The 20302-nt window shown below is 45.6% G+C and overlaps 3 protein-coding genes across 4 annotated transcripts; 2 read left to right on the forward strand and 1 right to left on the reverse strand.

Annotated features, from left to right (window-relative positions):
• The first annotated feature begins 855 nt into the window (after positions 1-855).
• LOC101069775 (keratin, type I cytoskeletal 13-like) lies at positions 856-3070 on the forward strand. Of its 2 annotated transcripts, XM_003972498.3 has the most exons (8): positions 857-1357; positions 1548-1630; positions 1737-1893; positions 1978-2139; positions 2261-2386; positions 2563-2783; positions 2874-2887; positions 2971-3070. In XM_003972498.3, the coding sequence occupies exons 1-8, from the start codon at positions 953-955 to the stop codon at positions 2982-2984; spliced, it is 1182 nt and encodes a 393-aa protein (XP_003972547.1). In that variant the 5' UTR covers positions 857-952; the 3' UTR covers positions 2985-3070. The 2 variants fall into 2 exon arrangements, with proteins under 2 accessions (XP_029707369.1, XP_003972547.1); XM_029851509.1 differs by having other exon boundaries at positions 856-1357; positions 2874-3070.
• A 5375-nt stretch (positions 3071-8445) lies between these two features.
• Positions 8446-11293, forward strand: LOC101069545 (keratin, type I cytoskeletal 13-like). Its single transcript, XM_003972497.3, has 8 exons — positions 8446-8962; positions 9171-9253; positions 9365-9521; positions 9605-9766; positions 9867-9992; positions 10520-10740; positions 10864-10877; positions 10976-11293. Exons 1-8 carry the CDS (start codon positions 8543-8545, stop codon positions 11023-11025), a joined length of 1233 nt encoding a protein of 410 aa, XP_003972546.2. The 5' UTR covers positions 8446-8542; the 3' UTR covers positions 11026-11293.
• A 4338-nt stretch (positions 11294-15631) lies between these two features.
• LOC101066958 (stromal membrane-associated protein 1-like) lies at positions 15632-20196 on the reverse strand. Its single transcript, XM_011613050.2, has 11 exons — positions 20144-20196; positions 19896-20058; positions 19348-19481; positions 18594-18679; positions 18428-18503; positions 18297-18359; positions 18125-18200; positions 17453-17583; positions 17088-17286; positions 16662-16999; positions 15632-16313 (listed from the first exon to the last, which is right to left on the reverse strand). Exons 2-11 carry the CDS (start codon positions 20011-20013, stop codon positions 16185-16187), a joined length of 1350 nt encoding a protein of 449 aa, XP_011611352.1. The 5' UTR covers positions 20014-20058; positions 20144-20196; the 3' UTR covers positions 15632-16184.
• Positions 20197-20302: the final 106 nt, after the last annotated feature.

Genomic DNA, 20302 nt, shown 5'->3' on the forward strand with positions numbered 1-20302 from the left:
TCATTCATTATTGTATGTTTTAATAGTTAAATAATATAGTCAAAATTCAAAATAACCCTTCATTTTCCATCCCACTACCTTTCTTCAGGCAACAGTCCATCACCAAGATGTTGAAAGACAACATATAATTGCCTGTTGATACAGCAGCTCCATATCAGACAAGCCCGTACAAGACGCCGCACGCACATCTGTTTGCCTTCTTGGCTCAGATGTGCATTTCTGCATTTATACACACTGGCAAACTACACTATCTATGAGTTTAACTTATAAGGATACTGCACAACAATCACGTCTGGATTTTATTGTTTTATGGCACCATCGTATGAAACGGCCCCGAGTTGAGCAAATGCATCATGGATTTTCGGACTGCAACTAATGTTCCACATATGCTGTCATCAATCAACACTTTGTTGTTTGGCATTATGTAATCCTTGTACATAGTCAGCTCAGAGACGTACTGCATGATTCACTTCTGCCGAGGGCCTCGCCCTCCTCCCCCCTGCTGGCACCAGATATCAGCGTGGGAGAGCAGATGCACATTTACACAGTTGAAACAAGTTAATAATGATACGCTTATTTCACCTTTTAGGAGCAGCCCCTGCGCTAATCAATCATATACAGACGCGTGTACAGATGCAAAGCGACGCCGCGATACGTGTTCAGTTAAACAAAGCAGCAAACAAGTTACAGCTGATTCCACAAACAGCAGAAAGAACTAAGATCTGGGTATTAAACATAATTAAGCCTGGCTGCTTCCAAACCAGCGGCTGCTCTGCAGAAGAAACCTCCCTCCTCTTCTCCCCACCTCTCTACTGCACACCAGACCCGCCCCAGGTCCAGGACTATAACAAGAGCTCGCCTCCCTCGAGCCACCTCTGCAGTCCTGCTCCAGTCCACAGCTGCACACTAGTACCTTCTACCTGACTCATCCTCTATAAGCTGAAGATTCACCATGATCAAAAGAAACTACGGCTTTAGCTACAGGAGCAGTCCTTCTGCCCCGAAGGCGTACAGTGTGTCAGAATTTGGCTTCAGACAGCCCTCCCGCATCTCCTCTGCCAGCGTCCGCACCGTGTCCTCTGGGTATGGAGGTGGTGCTGGGGCTGGTGGTGGTTGCTTTGACTTGTCCAGCGCCCTGGACCTTGGCCAGCGCTCTGGTGGCGTGCAGGTGAACGAGAAGGCCACCATGCAGAACCTGAATGACCGACTGTCCAACTACCTGGACAAGGTTCGCTCTCTGGAGGCGGCCAACGCCAAGCTGGAGATCCAGATCAGGGAGTACTACGAGAATAAGGGTCCCGCTGCGGAGAAGGACTACAGCAACTACTGGGCCATCATCAATGACCTGAAGGACAAGGTAGAGCGTGCAAGCACGAGACAAGTTTGGGCATCTAGTCTGAATGAGTGGTGTTTACCAAGTGTATTCAGCTTCTTTTCTTCTAAACTATTTTGTCAGTGACTCAAAGTTTGCTAGACATTGTTTTCATTTTCATATCTTTGCAGTTTAATCTCATATCTTCTTCCTCTGACATGTCTGCTCTTTAAAGATCGCCGCTGCCACCTGTGAAAATGCAAACATCCTGCTCCAGATTGACAACTCCAAACTGGCCGCTGACGACTTCAAGACCAAGTAAGTCGGAGTCTTCGGGTCCCACCCTTCTGTTTTCCCTGAAACAATCCTGACAGTCCAAAGATGAGGGATGTCTCATGTGAGTTTTTTTCTGATCTCTAACCAGGTTTGACCATGAGCTGATGATGCGCCAGTCGGTGGAGGCGGACATCGCCAACCTGCGCCGCCTGCTGGACCAGACCACCCTCTCAAAGAGTGACTTGGAGATGCAGATCGAAGGGCTGCAGGATGAGCTGGCCTACCTCAAGAAGAACCATGCAGAGGTGATTTAATCAGTGTTTGTTGTGGCAAGAAAAGCTTGTCTTTACATAAATTTGACTCCTCGCGCGCTCACTGTGGTCGTTTAGGAGCTGGCAGCGCTGCGCTCTCAGCTTACTGGCACTATCAACGTGGAGGTGGACGCCAAACCCCAGCAAGACCTCAACAGAGTCCTGGACGAGATCCGCCTGCAATACGAAACCATCTGCGACAAACAGCGCCGTGAGCAGGAGGCCTGGTTTACTGAGAAGGTAGAAGAATTTCCCATAGCTAAAACCATCACTCTCCACACTTCGATGGCTCAAATTACTGAGAAACTATGACAATCAAGGGGGACACCTTCACACCTGCGATCTTTGCATTTCTTCTCAGTCGGCAAACCTGAACAAAGAGGTGGTCGAAAGCACAGAAATCATCCAGACGACCAAGACAGAGATCTCGGACCTGCGGCGCACACTCCAGGGCCTGGAGATCGAACTGCAGTCTCAGCTCAGCATGGTGAGAAACAGAAATCCTCAACAAACCTAAAAGAAAACACGAGAGAACCTAAACAAAGGTGGTCCAAATGTTGCGCCGGGTGACCTGAGAGGGAGGCTCTTTTTTCGCTCATGCTTGTGCATCTGGTAGTTCCACAAACTGCATTTTTTTTGTCCCTCCCATTCCATCTCTCACAGAAAGGGGCGCTGGAGAACACGCTAGGTGAAACGGAGGCACGCTACAGCGCCATGCTCTCCGGCTACCAGAACACCATCAACATGCTGGAGGGAGAACTGGCCAACGTGCGCGCCAGCATCGAGCAGCAGGGTCAGGACTACAAGATGCTGCTGGACATCAAGAGCAGGCTGGAGCAGGAGATCGCCATCTACAGGGGCCTTTTGGAGACAGAGGAGTCCAGGTACCTGATACCTGTATTTGACATAAAATCCTCCTAACAGATAAAAGGATGCAGATGTTCACATCCTTTCTTTCTCCTCCCTTGTTTTAGGACCATCAGCACAGGTAGGAACCATAATCAGCTGTGATACAACAGTTAAGAATCAAGAATAAACGCTAATGTCGGAATTTCTGCCCTCTCTTAAAAGGTGGTTCTCTGTAATTAAGCAGAAACCTGGCAGGACAAGCACACACGTGCAAGCCCACGTACGTGCATGCAGAGTTTAATAAAAATCTTCAAAATAAAAACGTCTACAGCATCCCTGTTTCATTACATCATACATTATTTTATGCCTTCTTGAGTTCAAGGAAAGTATTTAAACGAAGTTGCGTGATGTTCACTGACTGGTGTGTGTCACAGGCCAAACATCTGGCTTCCAAACCAGCTTCAAATTGAATTCTTCTCAATGAAGAAAGGCTCTTTTGTTCTCATAAGGACAGACAAAAATGCTGCTCTGCCCGTGGGTTCTCTGCCACGATGCCATGTCATCGTTGAAACATTTTCAACTGGCTCTTTGTTGTTTGTTTAGCTGCTGCATCTACAAGGTGCAACTGAACCCAGAGCACCTTGGCTGTTTATTCATGTTAAAACGGAAAGGCGGCTAGACAACAACTGGATTAATGCTTTCTTTTCCTTTTTTTTAAATCACAAGAGCTCTTTGGATATTAAATATGCATCTATTTACAATGTCTCTGGTGAAAATAACCATTAAAGAGCCACATATCAGTTACAGATATTAACATTTAATGTTTATAAAAAACATGGATCATGAAGACATTTGCATCATTTTCATTAGTGAATACATTAAAACTATTTGCGTATTATTCAAAGTGTTTCAGATCCCGGGACACGCACGCTCCTGCGGTTCACAGGAAACACAGATGTCGACTCAACCCATCGGCACAGTTGCTTCGTGATAAATGATTGTGCTCAAAAAATAAAGCCGATGCAATGACACGCCAATATTTTTAGAGTATAGTGCAAAAAATGCGGGTGGACCAATCAAAAGCAGGATCTCACAGCCACCCAGCTCTCCGCCCTAACTCCCTCTGCTTCCCCTTGTCGTCCGAAGCTGAGGGAGTTAGGGCGGAGAGCTGGGGGGATGGAAACATCAAACAAGAACCGGATGGACCGCTTTGGGTTTCTTTCAAACCAGCACAGGTTCTATACATGCCTATATTTACCGGGCTGCCCGTGCAAACATCCGTTTGTGGGAGGGCTGACGTGCTTGGACCGTCTCACGAACCGTAAAAACTGGGAGCTCCAAAAATAAAAAGAACAAACAAAAAACTGTGTAACGGAATATTACCTGATTATTGAGACGGACAGAATCTTTAAAATACTGCAGCACTGACAGTTTGTAGTATCAATAGAGCCGAAGTCTCCGACCCCACCCACGCCTATTGTGCGTCCTCATGTGCGCATAATTCCTCTATTATGTACATCTGAGTCAAAGAATAAATATTTGAACTGCTCTGCTGAGTTCACATATTGGATTTTGGAAGTCATTTCACACAAAATGTCAATATTATTGGTGATAAATGCAATTTACAGCACCGAGACAACGGAGATGATTCTGGGACAAACTGCAACTATTCAGTCAGAAGATACACACACATATATATATATATATACCTAGTTACAACACGCACATGCATATGAATCATTGTCTACTAAAGGTCTTACTAAAGCAGAACGTGTCTAATATCTGACCTACTGTGGGGGTTCAGCTCATCAGAGATGCTGTTACAGGGTTAATAACTCTGGGGTGTGGTTTGATCACTCACTTGTGCTCACCTCAGACTCCGTGCAGGAGCCCCACAGAGGAAGCTGTTTTTGCATGGCCTCCCGCTAGATGGCGCAGTTGCGCTGTAATTCTCACGCAACGTGAAGGGCGCGGCTGCGTGCGAATCTCCGACATACAGTATGTTAGGTCAAATAAAATTGGTTATTATTCACGGAAATGCATCATTTTGAAAACCAACAACCATAAATGCTGAACACTTGTAGCATGATTCGAATATATGGAAAGTAGTGTCAGTTAATGTACTATTATTAGACTACTGTGCATAGTTTTTACCATTTATAGGAGAACCTCTTTGTTGTGCAATCCCGTATGAGATATTGTATTGTGACAGCTGTGACAGCTGTGAACGTCCCCGTTTCATTCATATTTCAGTTTTATGTTATGGTTTGCACATCAAGTAGGCAAATATTTGAATGAAACTGTCAAAAGCTACTGTATGTCTGTTGACACAGCAGACTTTTATATACTCAGTGGCTAGATGGATTTGACATACAGCTTAGACACACTGCTGATATTGTGTGCAGCTATTACGTGTTTGTCTTTAGGATTTAAACACATGTGCCGCTCCTCGCACAGCACTCTGGACGTTCAGTAAAAGCCCAGGATGATATAACGCCTGTGGAGAGATGTGGTGGAGCGAGAGGAGCCTCCCAGGCCTCTGCTGTTCCACCAAAGCTCCAATCAGCACTGTACAGTGAGTAGGAAAGACCTGATTACCTGGGTGGACACCAAATGTAACAATAAGTCATATAATCCAGGGAATTTATTCACAGAATTATCAAACCCCAGAGGGACCAGCCCAGACCATATCATCTCTAGGACGGAGGTCAGTCCTGTATAATTGCTTTGACTTTCCTTTTTTTTTTTTACCCCAGTGGAACAGGTCTTAGGTCTTAAAAATACCCCATGTGGGAAAAGAGCTTAATTCATGTTTTTCTCTTCGTACAACAAAATGTAGTATTTGTTGTCAATTTCTTTGATCTCCATGCATTTACATTTCAATGTAAAAATAGAGACATATCAACACATGCACATAACCTGCTGATGGTGAGGATGGGAAAATCATGAGGTGCAGGAGGTTGCCAACGTCTGATGATTTGAACGTGAGGAGCGACACCTGAACACTCGGCCTGTTGCTATGCAGCAGACAAACAGTGGAATATTCAGATGCTATTTTGAGTTTTTGGTCACTTTGTGGCGGTACGCCACAGGAGAGGTGGAATACCGTTCCTCACGTAGGCATTTCATTAAAATAGCCGAAAGAAGAACCCCCCCACAGAGGACACACTCATGACTCAAGTGTATTCTGTAGAAGGGATGTTGTTACACTTCCTATAAAAGCCCCTAAACCTGCACACAAACGGCAAGAGTAAATTATGAATTACAACAATAAGTGAAAGAAATACTGAGAAAGGGGGCTGTGTTCTACTTTGTGACCTCTTATTTGTCCTCCTGTGGGCTACACAAACCATACTCCAGCTCAGGGGTGTGAGAGAGTGACTGGAAAGTTGTGAGGACATAAACTAGTTGTAGTAAAGTGCATGAAACACCCCTCTCAGACTTTATTATACCAGACTCATCAGATAATCAGTGCAGCTCCAGTCATCAAACCACTAATCTTAACTAATCTGTCACCATGGTAATGGAAATTTGCCGAACTTATACATTTATATTAGATTTGACTGAATGAACACTTGAAGAAGGGAGTTTGCATTTTGCCAAAGCACTTCTGGCTTCATTTCGGCCGCCACATTATCGGAAAGTGACCATTAGTCAGAGCACAGTGGCCCCGCCCGGCCTGCACCAAACCGCCCTCAGGGAATATCGGTGCATCCGTCGGCCTCTGACTTCCACAACTGCCGAGCAGATCAATGGAAAAACTGCAGACTGGATGACAACATCGAGGTTTTGGGGGGGTTGGAGCCGTTTGTAGGGGCCTGGGGTGAGAAGTGGAGGGTTCTCGGGCTGGTGGGGATAAACGAGGGAGTTCTGACACCTCCCGCTGCTGCCAAGGCACCCTTGAGCAAGGTAATGGACTCCAAATGCACATATAGGGTCCAGCGATGAGCCGGAGACTCATTTAGGGGTGTACGCTACCTTCACCTACGCAGCTGGGATGGGCTCCAACACTGAAAGGGATAAAGCGGTCAAGAAAAAAAGAGGAAGAAAAGTTAAAGTAAAACACCCTTTATGTTGTCTGCTGTCAGCTTTTTGCCCCAACAAAATGAAAAACAACAATAAATAAAAGTGTTATTGAAAGTGTTTCATCAAGTTTCAGTCTGCTTATCTTCTAGAGTTTCCGTTTCAACACAGTAGATTCCGAATCCTTTTAAGGGTTCAACATTCACAAATTGTGACTTTTACAGTATGTAAATATTAAGATTGAACCGTGCAAGACTTCTCCTTCTCTGCAGCAGCGAGACAGACTGACCGCCTGGCCCATTTCTCTCTTTCAGCACCTTTGGTGTGAGTGTTGAAAGTCCAGGAATGCAGCACTTCCATGCATCGGTGCTTGGTCAGCACTCCTTCAGTGGGAGTTACTGTATCAGTGCGGCATGGCACTGAAGATCATCCTGGTGTTTCTTATCTTCTGCTCAGGGTAGTTTACTAGTCAGTCTGACTCCGGCCTAAGGCCACTCCTAAGCCCACTTAGTTTTTAGTTTTGAATTAAATTGCGCAGCAGTTGTTTCATTTTCTTTGTTTTTTAAACATGCACCTATGTAACATTTAACCTGCTCATAGTGAAAAACGGCCAATTCTAAGACTACAGCATGAGTCTGCCTCAGAGTCAAACAATTAACTTGGGGTTTTGGCTGAAATGGTCCTGAGAAACCTGCATTTGCTTAAAATAATCTGTTGTAGATCTCCGCCAGGTGCGTTATGTAAAGCATAAAAGGAGTAGGCCTCCATTAGAAGCTCTCTGAGAGCTGCACCCACCTCGCCTCCCCTGGCTTGGCCAGATGTTATGCTCCGAGAACATTGATACTGGCCAAAGTCCAACACAGAAATATGGACACACACACACCCACACACACCCTCACACACGGGATTCCAGGCGATGGGGGATGTGTGATATGGAGAACAATGGTGTGTGTCAGACTCCCTTTGAGTTTGAAAATAGGAAAAACAAGTTTCAAGTTAGTTTTTGTGTCAATATGCTCGATAGATGTCACAGTGAATGCAAAAAAACAAAAAAAGCTGTTATGAAAAGTCCAGTTGTTTAGGTAGTCAAAATCAATCATGGAATGACTTTCAGGGATTATGGTCCCAGTTTATTGAGTTTGCAGTGTTTCTTCTGGCTTAACACCATTTTAATGTAATGTTTATCAAAGGTATTTTTTAACAAAAGAGCGCAGATGAAAGCTACTGTTTGCAAAGAGATTTTTGTGAATGTTGACCTGGTGGAAGACTGTCAATAACTCCACACCTTTGCTGTTTGCATTTGGATACCAAATGACTATAGATACGATATGATGCATCGAAGTGTTCAAAAAAGGTCAAGCACAAATCGTGCATGGGAATGACACCAAATGAAAGTATGCTGGTGTTTCTATGGTTCCCAAGCCCCATTTTTAACATTGGTTATTCCTCCCCTCTCGGCTCTAATCAGTACAACGAAATGTTTAACCTCAGCCCACCAAAAGCCCCTCACCCTCTCAATAAACACATTCCATAGCAGTTTCCTCACAGGATGAGAAAGAAAGGAAGGGACCCTGGGTCAGTGGCTGTTCTGTAAAAGAAAACTCCCTCCCTTTTCTCCCCACCTCTCTGCTCTGAAACAGACCCGCCCCAGGTCCAGGACTATAACAGCAGCTCGCCTCCCTCCACCAACCTCTGCAGTCCTGCTTGAGTCGACAGCTGTACAGTGGTCATCTCTCCTCTCTTCTACTGATAGACCAGAAATCCATCCAAGATGTTCTACAACAAGAGTGTCATCGGCGGGCCCACCATGGTCAGACAGAGCCACAGCTACAGAACCAGTAGCGCTCCCCACAAGGCTCACAGTGTGTCAGGAGCCAGCTTCAGATCTGGTCCCCGCATTTCCTCTACCAGCATGCGCACTGTGTCCTCTAGCTATGGAGGTGGCATGGGGGTCGGTGGTGGATTCGACCTGGCCGGCGCTCTGGACCAGAGCACCGTCCACCTGAACGAGAAGGCCACCATGCAGAACCTGAATGACCGACTGTCCAACTACCTGGACAAGGTTCGCTCTCTGGAGGCGGCCAACGCCAAGCTGGAGATCCAGATCAGGGAGTACTACGAGAATAAGGGTCCCGCTGCCGACAGAGACTACAGCCACTACTGGGCCATCATCAATGACCTGAAGGACAAGGTAGAGCGTGCAAACTGCAACACCAGATAGTCGCCTGTCTGCTCTTCTGTTAATGATTAGCAAGTGTGGGTTTAACCGTGCAGCGCATTGCTAACTGCCTTGATAGCGTATATTATTGTTGAATTGAAACAGTGGTGCAGAATCAAGCCCAGACCAGGACTTGATATGTTCATATAAAATTAACGCATTGAAACTTTGTTCTCTGAAGATTGGTGCTGCCACCTGTGGCAATGCAAACCTCCTGCTCCAGATTGACAACTCCAAACTGGCCGCTGACGACTTCAAGATCAAGTAAGCTGGAGTCTTTGTGTCCCTATGGCCCAATTTTAGGTCCTCAAAAACAATCATGACAGTCCAAAGATGAGGGATGTCTCATGTGAGCTTTTTCTGATCTCTAACCAGGTTTGACCACGAGCTGATGATGCGCCAGTCGGTGGAGGCGGACATCGCCAACCTGCGCCGCCTGTTGGACCAGACCACCCTCACAAAGAGTGACTTGGAGATGCAGATCGAAGGGCTGCAGGATGAGCTGGCCTACCTCAAGAAGAACCATGCAGAGGTGATTTAATCAGTGTTTGGTGTGGCAAGGAGCTTGTTTCCTCACGTAAAGCTGACTCGTCTCTCTCGCTCATGGTCGTTTAGGAGCTGATAGCGCTGCGCTCTCAGCTTACTGGCACTATCAACGTGGAGGTGGACGCCAAACCCCAGCAAGACCTCAACAGAGTCCTGGACGAGATCCGCTCCCAATACGAGAACATCTGCGACAAACACCGCCGTGAGCAGGAGGCCTGGTTTAATGAGCAGGTACACAAGCCCACATTAAATTACTGGAATTATATCTAGAGACTTTAATTAAACCTACATGAGCTCTTCTTTATAAATCTGACTTTTTATCCCACTGTAGTCGACAGTCTTGAGCAAAGAGGTGGCCATAAGCACAGAAACCCTCCAGACGTCCAAGACAGAGATCACTGACCTGCGGCGCACACTCCAGGGCCTGGAGATTGAACTCCAGTCTCAGCTCAGCATGGTGAGAAACAGAAAACATCTGTCCACATCGCAGCATACTGCCTTATATGAACAAAATAGCTGTCTTGTCGGGGGGGAATGGAAAATTGGCAATAAGCAACGAGAAGAAGGGAGGATAAGAAAAGAGGATTTATTGAAAGAATGGTGGGAGGTAGAGAAAGATAAGCCTGGTGGGAGATGAGGTGAAGGGAGGGTTGGGCCCCTGCTGAACACTACCCACAGATATCTGGTCAAAGTCTACAGGACATAAAAGAGCTTAAAAGAAAGCCGAAAGGAATGTTGAACCGGCTGACCGAAACGGAGCCCTGCCACAGATTATCTCTGCCCAGCTGCAGCAAATCATTAAACTCCTTCATGAAGGGCGGACGGCTCCGTCGTAACAGTCGCGGGCAGCCAACAAACACATGCCCTTAAAACTCAGGCTTCAGAAAAGAATGTCAAATTCTCTTTTTGAGAATTTCTGCACACGTGCTAATAGATTTGCCTCCGTTTGTGTCCGATTCTGTCCTCCCATTCCATCTCTCACAGAAAGGGGCGCTGGAGAACACGTTAGCTGAAACGGATGCACGCTACAGCGCCATGCTCACCACCTTCCAGAGCACCATCAACATGCTGGAGACAGAAATCGGCAACGTGCGCGCCAGCATCGAGCAGCAGGGTCAGGACTACAAGATGCTGCTGGACATCAAGAGCAGGCTGGAGCAGGAGATCGCCACCTACAGGGGCCTTTTGGAGACAGAGGAGTCCAGGTACATAGAATGATTCATCTATTACGTTAATAAGAATATAATTAAGTCAATATTACAATTGAAATACTGCATAGCACCTTGTTCATGGCTTCTTTTCCTTTTCCCCCCCTTCCCTCATCTTAGAACCATCAGCACAGGTAAGAAAGATCCGATTTAATGACATCTTACGCAACAACAGTCGAGCATAGTTACAGTTTTGAGCCCTGCCAACTTCTTTTTCCATTATTTTCAACAGGGGGAATGAAGGCCACAATCACCACCACCACTGTGCGCACTTCCAGCTGAGAGGTGTAACTGGCAGGACCAACTGTTCTCACACACCACATCCGCACACATAGTTTGAAATTAAAGCTGTTACACGAGACGACTGAAACTGTACTGAAAAGACAAGCTGAGAATAATGGGGAGCCCGGCTGTTGTGAGGAGCCGCTGCGTGGTTCGCAAAAACTGAAACGGGAGGTTGAAAGGAAAATGCCGAAAGTGCTGCGTTTGTCCGTGCATGTAGTTGCAGTGTGTGTCGTGAGAAAAATAAAACCCGCTGGTGCATACATGACCCAAGGTTCTGTCTCTTTATTATTCTGTCGGGAATAAAGGAAGTAGAAAAACTTCAGTCTGTTTATACAGTTGCCATGGAAACTGTTCTACAGCGGGGTGCAGAGTTGAGGAAATTTCTTACGTAATGCGGATGCCAGGAACTGGGAAACAATGATTAACAGGAGCGGTTAGGGAAGAGAACAACCTGCAGAAACGCTTCAGAACCTCTAACAAGGCAGGAAAGTTCAAGTTGTTTAACCATGTCGAGTGAAAGAAAGTGTGTTTGTGTGTGTGTGTGTGTGGGGGGGGGGGGATAACTCCATGAGGCCTCTCAAACAAGACACACCCAACGGTTGACTAATCCCTGCCCGCAGACTTTCACCAGAGTGTAACAGTGAGCAACTCCTGTCACCTAGCAACCACGACATACATGAGCCTGGACAGAAACTGCTAGTGTGAGAGCACACAGTCGTGTAGACAAAGAGAGATTGTGATCCGAGCTGCACCTTGACATACTTTGTGAACGGTGATTAACACACGTGGGTGCAGCGCCGCAGCTGCCGGTATCTTTGTGTGGAACTGTGCTGAGGCCTTGAGCGTGTGTGTGTGCGTCAGAGTGTGGGAGAGAGGGGGATATCTGAGCTCTCACCCTCCCCCCGGTACAGCGGTTCCAGCCGCTGGGATTTCAGGGAAATCCTATCAAGATGACCGTATTTTGAAATGATAACGTAATGTTGGTTTTGGAGAGGGAAAGGAGATTACAGAGATCAAAATGTGTGCTCCAACAGGTCCCGGGGAACTTTACCCGCCTGTGTTTGGAGCCGGTTTCATTTCACCAGAGCGTGTCAAAGTTTTCTTATTACAGATGTGATTCGTCCGAGCCCATCGCTTTCAATTAAATCAACTTTAACATTTTAACTTCAACATTTTGCCAAACCGTAACGTGTAATATTCAGCAGGAGATACGAGTTGACCTGAGTTGATCTCAGTATCTACAGTAGGTACAATAGGCAGACACTGAAGGAGCATTTGAAAATCTCTCAACATACATTCAAAAGTAAATCTTTTTTGTTTGATAAATCAAGCACTCCTTTGTCAGATGCTGCATTTTGGAACCTTCACATGTGTATTATGCATTTGTTTTCATCCCTGTCAGGGTCACGGGGTCAACAAGGTCACCTTCCATGTTTTGTCTGCACCAGGTCTTGAACCAAGAACCTTCCACTCCTCCGCCCAATCGACTGTTTATAATCCAGCCCAGGTCCCGTTCTAATCATGACATCTTTACCCCTGCTGAATAGAGGGACGGGTTCTATTAAAATAGGAAAACCCCTGTTGAATTGATGGCTTTGACAAAAGCCACAGCTCAGTAATTGGGTGTCAATAACAGCAAAGTGCTTGTTTCCCTTTATTGTCAACATAAGTGGAAGTGGGAGTGGCGGGAGGATTTATTTCAACCTATCAAGCTCATAAAGCAATAAACTGTGGAGCAAGTTCAGGCTTTAGTAGATCAGGGCAGACAGAGGGCAACAAGGGAGCCGACACTGGCACTGATGCTGCGTGAAAGGGAGGATTGTCTGTACATGCAGTCGTACAAAAGATTATTATCAGCGGTGGCTGCCTGCCGCTCAAGCCTAGCCTGAGGGCAGCAAAGAGTCAGATCAGACAGGAGAAGAGCGCCGCTCATTTGTCACGACAAAATACTTGACACATAAGTTGTTGGCTGGTTCAGTCACCAAGACAGGTTCACGGTCAAGTCACGAAGGACGAGATGGAAGACGGGGAGTCACAGCCTCCCGCCTATCGCCCTGGTAACAGCGATAATGCCAGAAAAACAGCCTTTGATTGCAGCAGATCAAGGTCCAGGAACAACAGTGCTTCTTTTGTGGGACGTCTGTTTTATGTGTCTACGCTTTAAAGTGATAGAGACCCGAATGTGAAGACCCACAACCCCTTTTGTGGGTTTTTTCTCCCAAATAAAGTTACTTCAATTCTGCTGCAAAAAGTTCCCGAATGGGGGTCAGTGAAACGCTTGGTTGACTTGAACCGGTTGCTACAGTAACGCTGGAAGCTGACGCCCATATTGGCAGGAATGTTGATGTATAAGGGTCAGAAAATGCATTCAGGGGCAGCAAAGAGGAGAAACATTCTTCACTGGCCTGTAGGACTCTATTCTGGAGGAGTGTTAGGTTTGACACATGCCGGGAGGAATGCCGATCCTCTCTGCTAAAGGTCTCGAGACGCCGCTGCATCCGATCTTGCTCAAGCTGCGCCTGAGCTACGGTGATTAACGAAAACATAAGAAAACTGCATGGTCAGGGACATGGCCTAGGATCTCAGAGGCCTGCGGACCGTGTCCCAGAATGCATTAGGTAACAAATCCTGGCAGCAAGGGCAAGAATGAGAAGTGAAATGAGTACTAATGAAAGGGGCTCAGAGGCAGTGAGGCACATTTTCCCTACAAAAATGCTGCTTACGATAAGCATTCAGACTGACTCCGACTTTCCACATTCGGTCTTTTTTGGCCAAGTGAACCAAGCGGCTGACAAAAAAACTTTAACATTAGTGTGTATCAGCAGTGAAACCAGCAGGGGAGGAATAAATGTGCTTAAATGGAGAAAAACTACAACTGCAAAGGGCAATTTGAGCAAATTAGACTGCAGCATAAAGAGCCGGGGAGGTTTAACGGTGATTTCCACCACAGGCTGAGGCCCTTTCTGTTAGAAACCTTGATCAGTAGCGCCACCAAGTGTTGCTTTCAGCGGCCTTTGGATTTATTTCAAGTATTTCAAAATACTGGAGTTGGTTTACTTTATAAAAGTAAAACTGAACACTTCATTTTCCAGTTAAAATTAATTCTGAAATGAATATGTTATATTCAGACACGAGTTCATTTGGCATATGTAGAGTGGATTCTGAAATTGCATCAGTTTTATTGTTAAAATCATGTAAATCACAGTTAAAATTACATCATTTTCATACCACAGTTTTATAATCACAGTGAAATTATTGCTTATGCCAGAATTTGGAAACTTTAATGAAACTTAACTTCATTTTCTGAACACAGGCCTGCAAAACCACGTATTGGCGAACAGCGCCACCTACTGGTAAATTATAGTAATACATCCACGTGTATAGGTCTAAAGTTAAGGAAACAATTTAAGTTAAAAATGGTTATTATCCAATAAAATGATATATTGCATTTTCCTGCATGTCCAGGATTACTTATTTTACACAAATACTCTGTGGACCCATGTTACTGATTTTATACTTTTATCTTTAATAGTTTGCACCTTTATTACAGGATAATGATTATATAGGATAGTACTATTTTTATGATCTGCACCTTGCATGTCTTTTATTTACAAACCTCCTAATTTTAGTATGTTATTTAAGCACTGTGATGTGTTTTCCATCTTGTTAAGATGGTGATTTTCTCTTAGAAAAATAACCTAACTTCATATTAATGAAGCCTGAATAGTCAAGGAAAACATGGATTCCTGTTTGATAGGCTAACTCATTAATTGGTTATTGGATTCTCCAGGTATTAAATGAATTTAGGCTTTAAAGATGTTACTAAAACTGGAATAGCCTAAATAATTTAACTCTTTGTCACAGTACAGTTATTGATTAAACTCTGTTTACAGGCAGATTGTAGAATAAATTCCCAAAAAATCTTTAAAAAAGAACAATAATATCAAATCTGGATATCTTCTGTTAAAGATTTATCTTTATTTTGGTGTGTTTTTTGTTATTTACCAACTCCTACTGAGTAAGAGTGACCGTAAACACCACCTAATGGCAAAGGCTTTTCACAAATTACAGGTTGATGAGGTGTTGACAGTGACGATGGCCGGGAAATATGATGCGTCTGGGAAAACAGGCAGGATGTGACTGGGAAAGTGAGAGGTGTATAATATAATAACGGGGGTGTAGCCAGATGGTGGGTTTGTGGCATCACCTTGAAGTAAAGGTTGAAACGGGAACGATAAGAGGAGTCAGGACAAACGTCTTTGGTGTGAGCCACCGTACCTTCGACCATGGATCCGGAACTCAGACTGGGACATTCAATACATCCTACCTCAGGAGTAACCTGACCTAGCGCATCCCAGCAGGCTCCAGGCTTCCTTCCATCGTGACAACAAAAGCGCAGGCGCCCTTTTTTCCCCTTCTACAACAGTATGGAGACCCCGGTGCACCGCACAAGGGGCACGAACCGACAACCCTCGCACGCTCTTCATTCCCGCCGCAGACAGATGACAAAACAGGGCTGACGCCCTCAAACGCGGAGCTACGGCTCAACCTCAACCATACCCTCTGATGATCTCACGCACAGAGAAAACAAAGGAGCCGTCACTTATTTATGACCACTTTATTGTCGTAGGGGAACCACAAGTACTTTAAAAGAAGGTTATACAGCGCTGTACATGTGGGAGCGGCACTGAGACTCGATAGGCGCGTCGTCTCCCGTTAAATACTATTCCTTTAAATGATCTAGAATCTCGTAATGATACAGTGATACAATAAAAGCTTGTGTAACTGGTCCTGCAGCTTTCCTGATATGTCGATATCATTTTTGTTGGGACTGTTATTTCCTTATGTTTGTTTGTTTTTTTTCCCAAAAAAAGGAAAATAAAAGTTGTAATCAAAAACCATACGACAGGCAGAAACTGCCAGGCTGTAATCCTGTTTGACTCCCAATTCACTCACACAATAGAGAGAAAGAGAGACAGAGAGAAGGGACGAGGAATTAAAGAGATACACATGTTCTGAAGGCTGGTCCGTGATGGGAATGGGCTCCAGTTTTTTTTTTTTTGGGGGGGGGGCCTCGGTAGTTGGAGACAGAGAAGCACAAAGATATATTTTGTACTTTCCGTAACTCTGACTCAACCTTCGGGCTTCTCAGAGACTCACTTCCATAGCTGCGTGCTCAGAGTCTGGCCGGAACCAGCCGCAGCCCATCCGCCCATGGCTGAGGGAGGCTGACTGAAGGCCATCTGTCCGCCGTTCAGAGTCAGCCCCGACATCTGCTGATTGACCTGAGGATGTCAGAGGGGACCACATTTCAGCACCGCAACAGGGAGACTCAAAACAGCAGAAATTCCACCTGCCCCTTTATTTACCACCCGAAGGAAAAATACCAATATGTGAGCTTCAGGTTCCTCCACGTTTCTACTGGCTAAGACGGGGCTGCGATGTGGCCGTTTTAAAACCAAAATAATAATAGTGTCTCTTTATCTAACCACTAATGTTCTTCACTAGAACCCCTGGTTCTCTACAGAGGGAGGGGCTACTCCCTTGCAGCTCAGATGTTAACGGTTCTCTTGATGGTGGACCCATCAACACCCATCCTTGTGAGAGGTTTTTTTGTGTCAGTGTTAGCATACCTGACCCATGTTCCACTGAGCCTGCTGGCCAGGCTGCATGGCGTACATTCCCTGAGCGGGCATCATTCCCGCAGGCATCGGGCCGCTCTGCGGTCCCATCATCCTCGGCGCGATGCCCATGACACCCGTGGCTGGTGTGTTTCCCATTAAACCATTAGGCATCGTCATTCCAACCATCATGCCTGGACTGGGCCCCATCATGGCCGCCCCGCTCTGAGCCATCATGGCACCCATGACGGTTGTAGAGGGCATAGCAGCACCCATGCCTGCGAAGGCCTGATAACCTGGGGCGGCCTGGACAGGAAACTGCATCTGGGAGGGGCTCATAAACATGCCAGCTGGAGGAGGGAGGTGACACAGATAATTACAGTTTTAGCCTGTTAATCTGGACAATTCTGATCTTTATCTGGATGAGAAAAGACTCACCTGGCGCCGCCTGTTGAGGCATGCTGTTGGTTCCATACAAGGACAGGATGGAGTCCTTGGACAGCGGCTTTTTGCCTGTGTCATCAGTTTTATTGGCGCTACTGGTGTCACTGAACAAGTCCAGATCTCCCTGTCCGGACGCTGTGCTGGCCCCGCCTACCGCTTGTGTTGGCGTGGAGACCATGTTACTGGAGCTCACCTGAGAGGAGGACAATGGCCCAGAATACTGATGAAAATATGCCACAACACTTCCACCTCATGTTTGTGTTCGCATTAAAAAAGTAGGACAATATCGTGTTCATGCATGTTTAAACACGCTGGCACAGCTACACAAACTGAGACGTTTTTTCCCTTTTTTGGTTTACCTGAGTAAACTGGGCTGCTGATGTGGACGCTGGGAGGGGGTTGGACACCATGGGGCCGAATATATCCAGGTCATTGTTACTCTGGTTTGTGCTCGTGCTACCATTGTTAGCTGATGCAGCTGTCGGTGCGTCTGTAATGGAAAAACTGGTTAAACTTGCACAAAAGATGCCTGAGGTGCCAGATGAAACGGTCCCGCTAATCTGAACATGTGCTGCCATTGCATTCACTTGTCTGCTGTCCTGTCCTGGATGTCAAAAGACAAAATCAACACCGTTCTGAATCACAAAGAACTTCCACATTACTACTAAAGCTATTTTACTGAAAGAAATCCTTATGATCCATGAATGGACCTGTGAGACAACAGGGAAAATCACCTCACAGGGGGATTCCCATCAACCGACCTGCTTCCTTTAAGCCAGTTTGCTGCCTGTTGTTTTATGTATCTTTGCACAATTTCTGTATTTCATCATCAGGAGCCCCATGAACAACATTTGGGCTCATTGCAGTTCGAGTAACAGATCCCTCGATCCAATAGCGGATAAACATTAAAACTATGCTAAAATACACAAAATCAACCATTTTAATTGACACATTCTAAAAAGAAAAGACACAACACACCCAGGAAACCTGTAATTGAGCATCTTGCCATCATCAATAGTATCCACACTCACCAAGGCTCAGTAGGTTGACGGAGGGTTCTGTAGGTTTAGCCGGGCTAGTTTTAGGAACTGGCCTCGATTCTTCGCTCTTTAAAGGGATCGAAATAAAAAAATATGTATATAGCGCATGAAGGAAGAAAAACTGTATTTGTGAGAAGCTTCTGGCGGAGGAACCTATGCTCACTTTGCTGTAGGATGAGGCTCTGCTCCCTCTTTCTGTGTCCCGCTCCTTCTTAGCATCCTTTGGCTGGCAAAACAAAAACCGTTAATCTTGTAGACGCTACAGGGCGTCATGAGAGACGAGGTGGTACATACACTGCTCCCGTTGGTCACTTTCTCGCTGTAGTATTTCTTCTTCTCATATTTATCCCTGATGAAGAATTCCACAGCTCTGTGGTCAGAATTAAGGAAGAGGAGGAAGCGTATAAAGTGTAACGTGTGTCAACTCTTTTTTTTGGGACATGCTAAGGATGAAGGATACTGGTCTGTTTGAGGTCTTCTGAAGGTTTCTGGAAGGTTGGCCTCATAGAGCTTTCTGGCCTTGGTGTTTCCCATATCTTGTATACTCTAAAAAATCCAGAAGAGAGATGGAAAACAGAGCAGAGGGGCCGATAGTATCAACATGGATATATATGAGCCTTACACAGAACAGATCTGGGCCGAGGGGCTGAAACATAGTCATACTTTTGAAACCTCTGTGGCAACTCGCCTTTCTTTTCACATTATAGACCATTAATATATGTGTCATCATTATTTAAACAGTAAATATAGTTTTCTGTCAAACGTAATGAGCCCATCTGTCATTTAAAAGTAACTTCCTAACATGTGCAGCATGCTAGCAGCCACTCCTAATTTGCATTGTAAGACCTGCAGCAATACAGTAAAATATCATTCCAGCTTTCTTATGTTTATCATTATTATCCATGAAGCATTAGAAACATCATCATTAAGACGACCATGACACTTTTGGGTCGTGACTATAGAGGGTACTATATTTTAAGAAGAAAAGAAAGCTCAGTTTGAATTGAATCCGTGTTTCTGCTTGTTTAACACTTGTTTTGTGTGGTCTAACCAACTGAATGAAAGAGTTTGGGCCACATTATCATAAAAATAAGACCTCAGAATTTTATAAGACTGACTTCTCTTTCATTAAAGGTTCAAAACAGCCAGGATTACTCAATTTTTTCCTACTCATTTATCCATTTAGATCCAAATAGAGACGTAAAAAACGGTACCTGGATTTGTTCTGAGGTCCACTGGTCCAGGTTGACTGACTTTACTCTGGATATATGTACTCCCAGGTTCCTGTGGATGCCCGCGCATCTTATGCAGATAAACACTCCCAGATTCCAGGAAGCCCATCTTGGACCTGCCAACACAAGGAAAAAATGAAATAAAATAAACCACAGATCGGTTTTGATTGTCAACCCTTTCTGCCAGCAGAGAATAAACACGCCGTGAAGTCGCTTAAAACGGCAAAAGCGAGAACTAACAGTAATAAAACAGGCATTAAGAGATTGATCTGAAGGCTCAGCCACAGGTTGCTGCAGCTGAGCAGAAGGCGGCGGTCAAGGAGGGGCGCTGTGTGGAGCTCCAGGGAAGTTAGCCCGCTAGTTAGCCACTTTGTTTAGCTGTGGGGAAGAGCTGTCAGCTGACTGGCCTCAACCAGTTACACACGGGCAGGTTAGCGTAGCTGAGCTACCGCAGATGCTAGGTTATTAGGAAGTGCTCGAGGAAGACGCCGTGGGCGAATTCAGTGAATCTGACGGTGTCGTTGTCGCACCTTTCGCCTCGCAGTCGGCGCAGTACTTGTTGTCCTCCTCTCTCAGCAGTTTGGACAGGATGGCCTGGTGCTGCTCGTTCAGTTTCTGGGCCTTCTCTCTCTCCGATCGGGTCGTCATGGTCGCGCCTTTATCCAGACTTTATTTAATTGCGAAACAACCAGCCTTAATCAGTGGACAATCAGAAGAAGTTTCAGATAAAAGACCATAATCGGAGGGATAAACGCCGCCGAGTGGAGTATGAAAATACCCGGAACCGGAACCCTCTCTCCGCCTACAGGAATCCGAACGCTGACGCACCGGACGCACCGGATTGGACAGCGGTAGTGACGTCATTTGACGAGTTCGTTGTGAATTAGGAGAGAGAAATTCCCCCCATAATGTATTACAGCAAATAAACAAATAAATG

This window comes from Takifugu rubripes, chromosome 17, assembly GCF_901000725.2.
Source record: "Takifugu rubripes chromosome 17, fTakRub1.2, whole genome shotgun sequence".
Classification (NCBI taxonomy): domain Eukaryota; kingdom Metazoa; phylum Chordata; class Actinopteri; order Tetraodontiformes; family Tetraodontidae; genus Takifugu; species Takifugu rubripes.

Bases quoted from the DNA above. Each gene is read 5' to 3' on its own strand.
- LOC101069775 (XM_029851509.1), top strand. From the start codon at position 953: ATGATCAAAAGAAACTACGGCTTTAGCTACAGGAGCAGTCCTTCTGCC. The intron at 1,631-1,736 runs GTAAGTCGGAGT...ATCTCTAACCAG, and splicing joins GCTGACGACTTCAAGACCAA to GTTTGACCATGAGCTGATGA. The intron at 2,387-2,562 runs GTGAGAAACAGA...CATCTCTCACAG, and splicing joins TGCAGTCTCAGCTCAGCATG to AAAGGGGCGCTGGAGAACAC.
- LOC101066958 (XM_011613050.2), bottom strand. From the start codon at position 20,013: ATGACGACCCGATCGGAGAGAGAGAAGGCCCAGAAACTGAACGAGCAG. The intron at 18,680-19,347 runs GTACCGTTTTTT...TGGATTTTTTAG, and splicing joins GGACCTCAGAACAAATCCAG to AGTATACAAGATATGGGAAA. The intron at 17,000-17,087 runs GTGAGTCTTTTC...TCCCTCCTCCAG, and splicing joins GCCTCAACAGGCGGCGCCAG to CTGGCATGTTTATGAGCCCC.
- LOC101069545 (XM_003972497.3), top strand. From the start codon at position 8,543: ATGTTCTACAACAAGAGTGTCATCGGCGGGCCCACCATGGTCAGACAG. The intron at 9,767-9,866 runs GTACACAAGCCC...ATCCCACTGTAG, and splicing joins AGGCCTGGTTTAATGAGCAG to TCGACAGTCTTGAGCAAAGA. The intron at 9,993-10,519 runs GTGAGAAACAGA...CATCTCTCACAG, and splicing joins TCCAGTCTCAGCTCAGCATG to AAAGGGGCGCTGGAGAACAC.